The sequence below is a fragment of the Numida meleagris genome, chromosome 5 (genome assembly GCF_002078875.1).
Source record: "Numida meleagris isolate 19003 breed g44 Domestic line chromosome 5, NumMel1.0, whole genome shotgun sequence".
In the NCBI taxonomy this organism is placed as follows: domain Eukaryota; kingdom Metazoa; phylum Chordata; class Aves; order Galliformes; family Numididae; genus Numida; species Numida meleagris.
The window spans coordinates 29,134,262-29,149,683 of NC_034413.1; the positions used below are offsets into that span (position 1 = coordinate 29,134,262).

The 15,422-nt window shown below is 39.2% G+C and overlaps 1 protein-coding gene across 6 annotated transcripts in view; it reads right to left on the minus strand.

Annotated features, from left to right (window-relative positions):
* The window catches only part of ANK3 (ankyrin 3), a 350,679-nt gene that overhangs the window by 316,672 nt on the left and 18,585 nt on the right, over positions 1-15,422 (minus strand). The window contains exon 1 of one of the 6 annotated variants that reach the window (XM_021397589.1): positions 5,989-6,129. The exons of the other annotated variants lie outside the window; for them this stretch is intronic. Coding sequence (XP_021253264.1) covers positions 5,989-6,000 — 12 coding nt within the window. The 5' untranslated portion in view covers positions 6,001-6,129. Of the gene's footprint in view, positions 1-5,988; positions 6,130-15,422 lie in introns of those variants that run through there. 6 annotated transcript variants of the gene reach the window in all.

Sequence of the window (15,422 nt, forward strand, 5' to 3'; positions counted from 1 at the left end):
TTTAGGGACACATCTTCCAGTCACATATACCACTCACACACCATATTCTTTGTGCTGAAATCACATGAGAGGCTCAGTAAATCCCATCACATACTTTAATCCAGATAATCAAAATATAGACAAGAGGTATTGGTGTATTATTTTTTTTTCCGATAAATTTTCATATTCTACATAAGACTGCTATTTAGCCTGTGAACTGTTAGCATTGCTTTCAGCTGATGCATCAATTCCAGCATGTTCTTTATCATACAGAACTGGTATATTTAAAATGCTGAAGTGAACTACCTAGTCCCATTGCAACACAGGCTTTTGTAACATTTTAATGTCTTGCCATTTAGTAGCTAGAATCCAGCAAAGAAGATGCAAGTGCTACCACTGCTAGCTAATGGACGTTCTCCTTCGGCCCAGCCTCTGAACCACATTTTGAATAAAGGGCTTGATTCCCAAGGGGAACAACCTCCTTTTTCCATTACCGTCCAACACTTAGACCAAAGGAGAATTCTCACAAGTGGTTAGCAGGGACAGTGTTCATATTTCTATTTCTAGGTTCCCACTTATCAGAAGATAAAGGCATTGCATAACAATTTCTGCAGATCGTATCCAATACACTGAGTCCTACAGCTGGACAGGTTTTCTCACATAGTCCTTTCCTATTCCCATTTTAAAACTGTCTTTTATTCAAAGTACTCTTAAAAAAAATACATTTAAAAACTACATAGAAACAGCAGAAAATGTTAACAATGTTTTGAGTTGCCCTGCTCAATACGTGCAACTACCTTCCAGCTGTGCTACTATGGTGGTGCAGTTAATGTCAACCTTTGTTACCTAATCCACATCCCACCACCCTTTCACCACTTTTTAGGGAGCTACAGCACAGGTAAGCAGAGCAACACCAATTCTGACTCATCTATCTGCTGAAAGTAATAAAGACTCCAGTTTGTCTACACAGTTCAAAAGAGCAACATTAATTCCAGAACCAAGACAGCATATGCTGTAGTCAGCTACCAGAAGTCATATCCTTTTTGTTTTCAGGGTCATCTAACAGCAGCAAAAGAAAAAAAAAAAAAAAAAAAAACACTTCATGATCATGCTTTCTCAGAGGTGTAAGGATGCCTCCAGAATGCAGCTTAGTGCTGCCTTGAGTATGACCTCCGCAAGTTTATAATCACTCTCAGTATTTCCCTATTCTCCCCAACGCTTCTCCTTAAGAAATGGTTAAAAACCCAGTGCTGGAAGAGTACACACTGCAGCCCCTACTGGCTGGCACCAGAGATGCCAATCCTATTAATGCTGCCTCAGGCACATGCAGCATTCCGTAGACAAGCTTCAAAGCATTACTCCTCTGCCACATGTACCGTCTGCAACTACAGCCACAACTGCAGAATGCAGAGTGTTTTCACTCACCACTAATGAGCACATCGCTGTTGCTCGGGTTGCATGGCAAAGTTACCAAGATCTCACTCATTTTCTGAGCTCTCTAAATAACTGCACGCTAATCAGTGGCAGATACCCTCAATACTTTCTTTTATGCCCAGGACTAGCCCTTTTTTTTTTTCCTCCATACACAGTGAGAGAGCACTTTCACAAAAAAAAACAGAGCCTGAATTCCAAGTCTTTGCAATTACTTTCGTTTTTTTAATCTCAAAAGCAAGCCACACTTTCTCATTTCATCCCAGAGAGAAGTTAATGAGAACTTGGTTTGTTCAGGTCACATGCTTAGGAAAATTAATTCTGTCTCAGGAGTTAGCCCTCTTGGAGATCACCTAAACCACCAGAAGTGCCCCAGGAGACACCCATATATTAGCCAGCACTTGAGTTACTGCTTTTAACTTGCATTATAGTGAGACTTTTCTAATATGACTAATATTGCTGAAATGGCATTATCATCTTAACTGGTGTTATTCTAATATATCAATGAAATAAAATAACTGTGAAAACAAAGCAGTAACTGTGGCAATTGAGGCACAGACTCCGCTGCTAGTGCAGGATGAAGACCCGTTATTGTACGTGCTTATAACCTTTTATAGCCGCATAACAACCCCTTGGTCACGTGTCCTAAGGTCTTTTGTTGGTCAAAGTAGGAGCTTAGCCTTTGTTTTCCCACAAGTAACTTCTCCCTCAGTAGCAAATAATAATACATGTATATCTTACTCCTTATCTAACACATTACAAGATTTCATTTCTAGCACATTATATAATTCAGGTTGTCTTTGCTGGTTTGTTTGAAGACCTGTGCCTTTCTCCCCTATCCTCATTTTAATTCAGTACATCTCCAGTATATCAGCAACAGCAGAACACACGATTTGCTTGGACTTAATTACTCAACTAAAACAGAAGAGTCTCTTTCAAGATTTGAGCTGCTGCCTTCCAGTGCAGTAAGAATTTGTAGAGAAGTGTTGTGTGCATCAGCAAATCTACATGTTTGCTTAGTTAAAGACCTATAAGTAACCTCAGCATCCAGTTCAACATCTCATTGCAATCTACTGATGTACTAATTAATAGCTAATCAGAAAGCTCCTAATAAGTACACAATTGGCTATTTTTGAGAGCTAACCACTTGCAGCATACATACAATAGTGAAAACACAACAAAGTAATCTCATGCCACAATTTCAAATGTTTTTCAGAAAACAATAATTAGCTTCTATTCAACATAGAATCATAGAATCACCAAAGTTGGAAAAGACCACAAAATCATCCAGTCCAACCATCCACCTATCACCAATAGTTCTCACTAAACCATGTCCCTCAACACAACGTCTAAATGCTCCTTGCACACCTCCAGGGTTGGTGACTCCACTACCTCCCTGGGCAGCTCATTCCAGCACTTGACCCATGTATGAGACTACCAGCACTATTATGGCAGTGAAAACAGTGACAAAAAAATTCCACAGGTATCATTTCATATAATTTATTTCTTTCACTCTATTACCATTCCCTCCCCCAAAATCCTAGCATTTACATAAAAATAGTTCACATAGCATGATAGCAGAGTAATTTCATGGAATAAGCCCTATAATCTTATTTACAAGAATCTGTTTTCAGATGTGACAAACTAAGCTCAAGAGTCAGTCATTGCTGGGGGTCTTGGTGGAGGGGCAGGAGCCAAAAATATCCAGAAAAGGATCTGACAAACCAACCACAAGTAAACGCTGACAACTTCCATCAAAGAGCTGGATAATGTCCTGGTCACAGACAACTTTCAGTTGAATCCATGAAATATCTAAAGAAGCTTCTTCAAGTTCAAATTACCAAAGCGGCAACTGTATCATCTCCCCCTCTTTAATAGCTCCTACAGACCTATTCTGCACTCCACTGTCACCAAAGGGGCTCTACTTGGAGTTGTTGACCCCACACAAGAGTGACCAACAGTTACTGTTCTTACGGTTACATTAATATTTCATAGATGAAGAAATTTCACCATTACTACACCTAGCAGTGGTATGCTTGTCAGTACTGGAAATGGATAAAAAGTGCATAAAAATGTTCACATAATATTTTTAATAGGTTTACTTGGCATACATTGGTAACCTTCACAGCTGATTGCTGCAAACAATAGTCATCTGCAAAGAAAATTAAGGTGATCATGATAGACCATTCAGTGAGTTTGAATCATGTAACTTAACTTTTAATGTGAATGCCAAAGGGTTACATTTTTCTAAGTGGAGAACAAGATCATTCTACAAGCAGTGCTCATAAGCTGAGAAAGCATTTCAAATCAATTGCTTACAAACACCCACAGACTAAAATTATTTCAAGACTAATTCCTGCTTTCAACACTCTCTCCCAGCTGACAAGAAGAAAAACAAAACTCACAATATCGAGCTATTAGGCATCAGTCTGCATTATTCTGTTATGCAACTGTTAAGTTTTCATGTAAATGGTCACAGACAAAAAATTTTTCCAGTAGCCAAGCATAAGCTACTCTGACAAGGTTAAGTTAAGGGCACAAGAATGAACACTGAAGAGTAGCACCTTCTTGCATCGTGCTGAATACTTTGGAATCACCTTTGCATTCATAGATTAATTCCAGTGCCCTGGAGAAAGGTCCCGCACTGGCAAAATCTGAGCATACATGCAAAATTTCTGATAGGAAACAAGGATGTTCACTGAAGTTCTCTTCTAAAAAGCTCTAGATTTACATCAAAAGCTGCTTAAATGTCCGCTCATGTTACCACAGTTCTTCTCTGTGCCAACTCATCATACTACACTTTCTGCCTTTAAAAAAAGTATTATTAAAAAATATCCTTTTCCTTCAAAAACTCTACCTAGAGTAAGAAAGGACTGCATGAAGAAATAACAGCAATCAGGATGAAAAGAAAGCCTTTTCTGGTCGCTGCAGATACCCATCTTTACAGTCATCAATTCAAAGGAGCCACGTTTAACTACTGCTACACCTGCACAAATTACTGTCATTAAACAAAGCTAGTGACTGCTTATTGCAAAACATTCTTAATCCACTGCAAAACAAAACTGCAATGATGTTGAAATAAAGATATTTTGTAATTGCATTAACAAATTCATGAAAAAAGTATATTGTTTCCCCTTGTATGGCATTTAAAAAAAAAAGTGCTTAAAAGCATATTTCTCTTAATGAAGTTCTAGAGCACTGTGAGATAGCATTTTTAGAAGTAGCAATGTGATTCAGACCATACAGTCTGACTCAGTTTAAAAGCAAACCCAATTTGAAGAAGCACAGAGAAAAGAAAAAGCATTAGCTTTCCTGGCTATCAGCTTTCAGGATGCTGAAAGACAGCATTGCTTGAAAATGTAATTTGGTTGTTTGATTATCATATATAAATTTGTCATGTTCTCTGAGGAAGGTTAGGGAAAAAAAAAAGTCTTTCAGCACAGACGTTTGAACTGGCAAACAGCTTACAAGAAAAGGACTCTGAGAAATAGCTGAAATTCTACATGCGGCTGGGAAAGAAGCCAAGGGATCCAAGCAAACCTGCTTTATCAGTCTAAAGGGAAAAGAATAAGGCTATGAGCCGATAAAGTGATCTCTGAAGTTCAATCTTTTAAATAATAAGATGAAAGCAAGTATTGTTTGTTTTAAGGCAGTTTTATATGCTATCCACAACAAGGAAATAATGAGAACTATGAAAAAACTAACGTGTCCTCTGCAGAAAGCATTATCCTTTAAGGCTAAAAATGCTGTTCTTCCAGACATATCAAATCCCACTGTTCAGGAATACTACTTTATCAGCATTTGGGGTTTTGTTTTGCTTTGTTTTTTTTCCTCCCCATTTAAAAAAAAATAAAAAATTAAGAAATAAAAACATTGGACAAGTCTCTCCAACCCATGCAGTTGTATATTTCACTAGTCCATTTCTGTGACAGAGCAAAACACACTGGGTGGGCAGCCATTTATGTGCCAAACTGTCCCACCTGAACAGGCTACATGGGAACACGCCACATCTGCTCAAGCATTTCCAGAAGCACAGAGCTTTTTTCTGCAGCTCCTTGATGAGGTATGTAACAAACTGAAAACCATACAAAAGAAAACAAAAGTTAAGACAAATGAACAGCATCTCATTAGCAGACAGCTGATAGATTTTAGTTTGCTTTTCACATTTCTAAACATCTCTGAAGTCAAAACAAATCCTGCCACAATGGACAGAAAGCATCGCTGATCCAAAGCTACCCCTCCATAGCACTGATACCCAGACCAAGCGAACCACAGCAACCATTACACCAGCAGGAAACAGGCTCTGCCTTCCTAAAAAGAGGCTCCAAGACCAGAACTCCCTCGCATGCACTTAAATGTACACGGAAAGGTTGTTACTGAGGAAGGTCATTCAAGGCAGAAGCTGCAAGCTCAGACGTTTTGGTTTCAAATCATGACACACAAGAACACGTGCAAAATGTAAACTGCTTCAACACAACACAGTTCTATTTTAACATCCTCAGAGGTCGAGCTACCCCCTGCTGCTGCTTTCTGAAATCCATTTTCCTTGCATCTAGAATTGCGGTGCGTTACACTGACCCAATGGTCCATATCAACTTAATGAAGATTTTGCAGTGCTAATCACGCTGGGGTACGTGGGCAGTGTTATTTAACACATTCGTGCCCCCAGCGGATCAGTCTGGGTTCAGGCAGGCAGATTTGCGAGCTGATCCACGGAAGGAACAGAATGGTGGAGGTTGCCATGGGAACACTGTACAACTACACACCTCTCCATGGCAACCAGGCCTCCCCGGAATACTAAGGAGTGCCCATGGCAACACAAAGCTAACGACAAGATGTCTGGAGACCAAATATTTCATGTATCATTTATAACAAAGGCTATAAATATATTTGTATGTTTCCTGTGTGAGATTCGATGGGTTTGGAGGCCTGCAAAATGTTACATCTGCGGCAATCACGCAAAGTGTAAAAACTGTACAGCCACAGCTTAAATGGAAAATCCTATTTCAAGGGAATGCTAAGGATGGCATTCAATTCCACAAACAAAATACACAGAGCCAGCACAACCGAAAGGAGCATCACCTTGCACACAAGCACTGTCCTCAACCTGTAACGCATCACAGTTACCCGTGCACGATACTCTGAGTATTCTACGACTATCAAAAAGGCACTGTTCATCCCCAGCACAGAGCACTGCAGTGAGCACGGCTCTGTTTTCCATATGGCAACTGCTGCAATTCATGTTCCAAGGTCAGGAAGCATTGCTTTGGCATTCAGAGAAGACTCATGGCAAGGATTTCCATCACTTTTTAGAATGCTCCAGCACCTCGGTGCGTCAGCTGTGCCTTTGGGTTATTTATTCCTAGATACGGGATCCACAGTTGAAAGTTACGTATCATCACAAAATGTGTGTATTCAAGCGATAAAAATTATCACTTAAGTGACATTCAGGGCAACTATATTTTTAAATACTCCCTGTAAAGCTGAACTTCAGGACATGTTCTAAATCATTTTGCACACATCATCAAAAAATCAAATACATTTTCCACGTATCCTGTCAGCAGCCCCCTCTCCTTTAAAAGAGAAGCGGCACCGCGGAAAGGCTGCGTTGCATGTCCCGGGAGTGCCCTGGCATGTGGTAAGTCCCATCAAGAGACAACAAAATTCTTGGTCACAGAGGACATCCCAAGGACCACATGTGCCAGGAATTCCAGCCTGCATCAGCGGCAGAGTAATAAAAGGTATCCGTTTTAAGGTTTTTCTTGTGTTTTTCTTTTGAGAACTTAGGTCTCCTTGCACGAGCCCCTGCTCTCAGTCATAAAATCAGACACTAGATATATGATTTATTTTCTTCTCTCCCTCAACAGCCATGCAAAAGCACCCAAAATATGATCTGTGACATGTATTTATTAGCCATGTTCCAGGTGTAAATGGATCAGTTGCAGCATTTCCTAAATGACAGAGGAATGATGCCACCAATGTGGGATAAAGAAATCTGCCTTCTGCAAGATATTTCACAGCAGCCTCACGGTTGCAGAGCTTCTCAGGTTCAGATTCTCACCGCTATGGAATGACTGCAACAGCTGATGCTACCCTAGTGGTAAAACACACGGACCACTGTCCCTCCAGCAAATAGCTCCAAGCATAGGCAAGGCAACTCCACGTGACAAAAGTTACCTTTCTGACTAGATCAGATGCATCAGTTGCATTCATCCATCTTCCTGCGGAGGCCAGAAGAAGCTACAAGCACACATATTCACGAATTCCCCACAACAGGATACTACGAAATGTCTGCATTCACTTGTACAGAATTCTCACAAGCAAGTCATTCTATGGTTTGCTGCAGGAACGCCATAGCCTCAGCTAAACCAGAAAGACTTTCTTCATCTGGGGCCAAGTGTTAAGAGCTCTGAGTAACTAGGACCAATATGCAGGAAGTAGCTTTTCTGCTTCCCAATACTGCTGCTGCAGCCACAATGCATTGAATACATGCATACAAGCAATATTAAATCAACATAATCACATCCAGCATTATCAGATTAGTGTAAGCACTGGCTATGATTACATTACAAGTTTTCTGCGAGTTGCAGAACCATGCTAATTGGCATGCTCAGCGAGATCTGAGGAAAAAAAAAACAAAAAAAAAACCAATGTTGAGGATGAAATGGCAATACAAAATGCAGACCATAGCCCTGGTATTGAATTTAGGATCAGTTTCCTTGAAATAGTATCACAAGACAAAAGAGCTCATCAAATTAAATGAACATTTTTGTTTCAGAAGCTTCAATTAGTATAGACTGGGTAACAAAAACAACAAAAAAGAGAGAGGGAAGAGAGGGAGAGAGAGAAAAGGCAAACTGCTTTTTAAGCAGCTTAACAGACTGCAGATTAACAAATTGCTTCACCAAGCAATAAACATATCCTATGGCAGACCTACAATCGACAAAGACTTCCGTAGAGGAGCAGAGCTTGCATTACTGCTATGACAACACACAGCTTTACTCAATGCAAAATTTGTTTTCTTGCATCTAACCTGGTTGCACAGCACTAAATTCAGTTGTTTGTTTTTAACTATTTTAAGTGCTATTTCAAATATTTAAGTATTTTATGCACTAATTACAACAAAACCCAATATACAACAATATGCCACCTTTCTTCTGTCAGTGCCAAGTGATCAAGTTTAAATAGGAACAATCAGACAGGAAAAATAGATTTGCATTAAGTTACAAGAATACACAGCAGCACACGGTGTATATGGCAAAGTCTGAAGTATAGTCTTTTACTTCAATCTCTACTTTTCCATTAATATTTTGGTGCTTTTTTGTGCGTGTGGTTTTATTGTTTGGTTTTTCCCCACTCAAGATGAAAATTGTTACCCTTTTTCTTTTGTACTCCTCTTTCTTTGGGACTGCTTTATATTATGAGGGAACATGATAGATAGTTCAGCATTATCTCCTGCAAAGAAAAAAATACAATACTGAGTTGGGTCTGTGGTCAGCAGTGGCAATTACTAATTTTTAAAAAAGACAAAAGGCACTCATTTACTAGAATGTTTCACATCACTGGCTAGTAAATTAAAGATAGCTTTTTTTTGTCTGTTTTTTAAGTAACAAATCATACCATGGTGCCATGAAATGACCAGCTGCGTAGCACCACATACTACTTGCATATGAAGTATGTCAAGAATTCATTTGAGAATCCACTTGGGCCACGTACGTGCAGGGCTGCTTTTGAGAAATGTCTGTTGCCAAGCCCACACATTCAAAATACTACTGCATCTGCTTATCACTTCCCTTGCATGGCAGGGCATACACACATAGCAAATTACATATGCACCCACAACACAACTGGAGTGGGACAGTCTCTATAGGCTTTTCTGCTTTGCTCTGACAAATGCAAGAAGGGACCTATCTTACACAAAAAAACCAGTCCCTACACTTCAACAGTCACTGTTGAAGACGACAGTTAGGAAAGCAGGGCAAATTAACCAGATGCCATCTCCTGAAGACTGCAGGTAAGTGTCTGAGTAATTCCTCTCTACATAAATTATGTTATTAGAATCACCTCAGTTAAGAGGTCTCATATCCAGGAAACTGTGGATATCCTGTGTAAGACAGACATTAACATCTACCCCAGTCAGTTTAAGCTATTAGAACCTTAAATCTTCTTAATTCTTCTCACTTCATTACTTGTTATTCATTTTCTTGTTTGTGAAGAATTTACCACTGCATTTTTTTTTTAATTCCCTCTGGTTAGTTTATATACTCAGTTTGTGACAACCTCTTACATTTCTCCTCCTCTCATACTATAGCTATTGAATAGATGTCATACTTCAGGGACCAGTCATAAACGTGAAAGATAGTACTTGAGACCTGCTAAACTGATTAAATGCTGGAAGGAAAGATCAATTACTAGAGAAAGACAGGCTAAGGGAGACATATGTAACACACTGCAGAATGAATGAGGAATTAATAGTGCCTCTAGTTAGAGGCAATCTATACCACTAGAAGACAGGAAGAGGTGGTATTTCATAGAATCATAGAGATAGTATTTAGAAATGCTTTCTTCACTGCAGATAAAGTGTAACCATCTTAAACGAAGACAGTAATGCAAGAGCAATACATTTACAAACCAAATTTCTCATAAGGAAGAGGGAGTGAAAAGACACCCCATTTGGGTAGATGTACTAGATGAGCTTTCATTTTTCCCAGTGTTTCATTCAACAACTATCCATAAGGATGTTAAAAACCTATTGACAATGCCTTTCAGATAAAAGGCATTCACTTCCAAATGCTGCTGTTTAAATTAATGCAACTAAAAGCATATGAAACAATACAAAGCTGTAACCCTTTTAAGCACAAAGTTAGCCAGTTCAGCAAAGGACTTAAGAGTATCTATGTGGGAACAGCCCTAAGAGGCATATGCTTTAGAGTAGAGCAGCAATTTCATTATCTTCAGACAAAATGTTCCATAAAACGTGGTACAAAAAGCATGCCATTTTTAAGTATAACAAAAAACAAATTCAAAATCTGTGATTATCAAGCTGTTCAATCAAAAGGATTTTCCTGAAGCCATACAGCAGCCTTAAGCTACCAATAGCATTAAAAAAAAAAAAAAAAAAAGTTGTTCCTCTCTAAGCCACCTATTTAAACAAGTACGTTAACAAGATAGGTATCTAAGCATCTGCAAGTATCCAAAGTGGAAATGTACAGTGAGACCGCACGAACATGCAGCCACAAGCCACGGAAGGGATTTTCACGTTACGTGCTCGGCAACTGCGGGGCCCGGAGGCCATCTACTGGCCGATTGGGGACTTTCTCTTACCACTTTATTACTAGGTGTTAGGCTGGCGTGGGAAGACGCCTGCACGTGGGTAAATGTCTTTTAATTAGCCATACTGTAACTGAAAACACTGGGTAGCACTGCATTGTACACCTTGTCACAGGTAGGTATATATTTAAACCAAGTCTCTATATGCTTGCTTAGCATGTTGGTAGTTCAAGAATTCTCAATATCTGTGGAAATGACAATGGGTTATTGTTCTGTTCTGCTTCTATTGTTTTCTCTTACTCTTCAATGAATGAATTATTCCTTCCCCTACGCTTTCCATTCGCTTCCTAAAGCTGCAGGGCCATTATGTAGTTACGAGCTCCAACAATAAGCCAAAGAGGTATTATCCTTTTATTAAACTAACTGGTGGGAGAAGAGTAGACAGACATGTTTCACGCAACCAAAACCTTGTAGCTTCCCATTCCCCACATATTATGGAAGACAAAAGTTTAACAGATTTATATAAGGGTTTTTTTTTGTTTAATATAAATAGTTTTAAACTGCTGTTGCTGCTCCAACAAAATCACTAATTACTACCACTGCCCACCCCTCAGCAGCGCCAGGACTAAGGATGCTCGTCCTCATCACCAGGGTATTTGTTTTGACATGAATGTCTGGTATTCCCATCATACACAGAAATGTTTGCTGCGCACCATCACATAATAGAAGTAATATTTTGAAAACTTTAACTGTCCTGTGACAATACAAAAGTATGCCACATGACCTGTAACACTCCAGTTGCAGACACTGGGGGATTGGTACTGACAAATATGATTCATCACCCAGCAGAGAGGTATATAGGTAGATTTGCTTTTAAATGTACCTACAAACTCACTCCATTTTCAACATGTTCTATCTGCATGATGAACAAGTTGCAAAAGACAGGTAAAATATACCAGGATGCTTAAAATAATGAAATTAAGTACAAATAACTGTGACATGGTGCTCAGGGCACATTCCAGTACTTTCCTGGAAATTAATATACACCTTCGTAGTCATTGTTTGGCCTAAGTGAAACGTGGCAGAATAATACCATACAGCAATGGCTGGGAGAATGATAGAATGGGTGACTGCTTCTAGCAAACATGCAGGAAATTTCCTTTGTCCGTTCCCCAAAATGGCTCACATATACTCACAGAGCATAACTTAGAGGAAGTAGCTAAGCAGCAAAGATGCTAAGAGGAGAGCATCAGTACTGAAGGAAGTCTGAAAAAGATTCACTAAAGTGAAAATGTTAAGGAGAAAAAGCAAAGAATGAGTTTAGTTTCTGCTGAATAAGGGAAAGTTACCCATGGAAGTTAGAGAAGAATTTGTATCTTTGAAGAAAAGGTAACAAAATAAGAGGGATTAATTACCTTCATCCAAGTATTAATGTGAGATACTTCGTTGACAGTAAAGAAATTCTAAGCATAACTGCACTATGTATGTTGTGTTCTCTCTCATTCACTGGAATTGACAATGCAAGGTACTACGCTTTACAGCTGTACTCAAATGCAAAGTTTTAAGAGAAGCCCTTCAGCAGTCTCTGTCCCTTATTGGTCTGTCCACACATGGCATGTCTCATGCTTTTCAGAAAGCATCATGAACTTAACCTACAAAACAACAGTAAAGATACTCATATTTCTTCATATAGAATCATATAATCACTGAGGTTGGAAAAGTCCTCTAGACCTATCACTAGTTACATTGGAGAAGAGGCCAACCCCCAGCTTGCCACAACCTCCCTTCAGGTAGGTGTAGAGAGCAATAAGGTCTCCCCTGAGCCTCCTCTTCTCCAGATTAAACAATCCCAGTTCCCTCAACCGCTCCTCATAAGGCCTGTGCTCCCAGCTCCTCACACCTTTGTTGCCCTTCTCTGGACACGCTCCAGCACCTCAGTGTCTTTCTTGCAGTGAAAGGCCCAAAACTGAACACAGTACTCAAGGTGCAGCCTCACCAGGGCTCAGTACAGTACACTTCCCTGCTCCTGCTGGCAGCATTATTTCTGATACAAGCCAGGATGCCATTGGCCTTCTTGGCCACCTGGGCACACTGATGGCTCATGTTCAGCTGAGAATTGACCAAAATCCCCAGGTCTTTTTCTTCATGAGAGCTCTACACATAGTTCTACTGAGGAAGAAAGCCATGCATGAGGAACAAAAGCCATCACTTCCAAAGAAGACAGCATTCACTGTTCTTGATGTGGAGTCTGATCATTCAGCTTGCCAAACTGTTTAAGGCTACTGGTCATCACTGAGTTATATATTTAGTTGTATAAGCTTACTGGAGACCTTCCCAAGGGCTTTGAAGGAACATGTCTCTCAATTGAAAAATGGAACATAAGACTTTGTAGTCTTTAATGGTATAATTAAAATGTGTTGACTTCAAAGTACACAACCTGCCTCTCCCTGCTTTCTTTTCCTTCCCCCAGTAAATGCAAAGGTAATTCACCATTAGCAAGCAGAATAAATTAGTAAAGTCGAGGTCAGCCAAGAAGGACAAAGTGACTGATTTCAGCAAAGGTTAAAAATATAACACTCAGGTCATTATGCAGCAAGTTTTGTTACTGTGATTGTGTAAGCACATACCAGACAGTGGAATAGAGCCCAACGTCCAAAAGCACATGCTTAATGTTAATGCCTTAAGATAATTCCAAATTCCTGTTACAGTAAAACCATCTCTACTGATTGTTATTCCCCAAGACCTTTATTGCTTACAAGTATTAGCGAGTTAAACACTACTTCTAGAAAAATTAAGTCTTCTGAATAGTGGTATCCCTGATTTATTCACAGCCCTTACAAGATGTGAACAAGATTTCGGGTATATTTGTTGACACATAATTTAGACAGCAGGATTAAATTCAACTATAGCAGTTATGAAAATGGATCTTTGGTTATTTATTTCACAATACTAAGAGCAGCCTTATACTAAAATATCAAACTGCAATCTTATTGCAAAACAACTACTCTTAACCTCTACGCTAACAGTCAAGACACAAGATATTTTTGTAAGGTCTACTCTTCACACATTAAATGAAGAAGTACCGGCTTTTGGATTCCTGAGCAAATGGAAGTGAGATGCATTCCCACCCAGAACTGCCATTAGAATGGAGAGGGTCCACCTCAGCCTTCCTCCAGTCTACCTGCTTGCATTACTTCTTCCCTTCTCCAACACTCAGCAGATACTCTGCAAGCCTTAACTCACTAAAACAAGAAAAAACAAACAACTTTTCTACTCAATTTAGTTTCTGTCATTTTCTGCAGGCTACACCAGCTACCAGTGCTGAGGACGGCACAAGGAAATAAAACCAGAAGCACAAGTTTTTCCCTTAACATTGACCCCCATGTGGTCAACTGCCTTTTGAGGATCTTTTAGCTGCATGCCACTTTTGTGTAAAGATCACTTACTTATTATTAGGCTAAGCCAGAGCGTGTAGCTTCTAGATCATTACTCAGACACCAGTGAAGACCTAACACAACCTCTGATCGTTTTGCACTGCAAGCCATTTCCATTCAATTCAGATACAAGCCCATTAAAAACCATATGGGTGCACTGCTCTGCGAGCACTCAGAGCTCAGCCTCACCAAGACAACTAACAACATGAGATGAAGGTAGTCATTACTTTCGAAAAACTTTTAAAAGCTGTAACAAAGAGCTAAAGGTCTGACCCAGCAAAGCACGAAGGACACAAATTTAAGCCAGAGGGATACAGGTATGTATGTGTACTTTCCAGAATCTAGACATAAATGGTTTATACGAAAGGCACCTGGAGATACAGCAATCTGATGTCTAAGGAAAAAGTCTACTACAAACATTGCAACAATTTCACTCCAGTAAATCTCTCTCATGATTTTATCACAGAACTAGAGGAAAAAAAAATAAATCTTACAGAATATCCACACACAGTCAGTTAATCAACATCCACAGCACGCTTTGAGCAACAAAAGGCATTTCTATTAAACACTTGTGTTTGGGAACTATATTATAATTTAGCTCTAAATGCTTCTCTGAGTATATAGATTACATTTCACCTTTGATACAAGTAAGTACTTGGAATCATTCATTTATTCATTTTTACTTACACATGAAGAAAGAAAACACAGCTAGTAAAGCCTATCAGTTCAGAACCTACTATAGAAAAAAAATGGCATAGAAAAATCATCATGCCTTAATTTATTTTCATATTACATGTATTAAAGAGTCAATGTCTAAATACTATCAAAGTGCTACTTTCATGTAAACATGATATAGAATAGGTCATGGAATTAACCTCATTGTTTGCAACTATAATCCATGCCCTTACCTACACAGAAACAAAATTCAAGACCACGCAAATTTTAACAGTGCCATAGTTCAAGAGGGAAGTGTTTTTCTTTTCCATTGTATTCTGAAAGGGTTAGATGACCCTTGTGCATCAACTTCAAAAGAACATTTGTTTAAAGAATTCACCTGAAGAATAACACAAAGCCACCCTACTCCCCACATTCTTATTCCAGGAACTCAGGTTTCCACCCAAGTGAAAGCAAGCATTCTACTGTGTACACTACTGCAACAGCAGCATATTATTTCAATTTGATTTTAAGACTGAAATAGTAGAAAGAGAAGCTAAAAGTTAAAATCAATAGGATATTTTTGTTAGTGAAGCATAGCTTTTTTTTCCTCCAGCGGTTGCACAGATGGAAAGGGTAACTCTAATGACAACA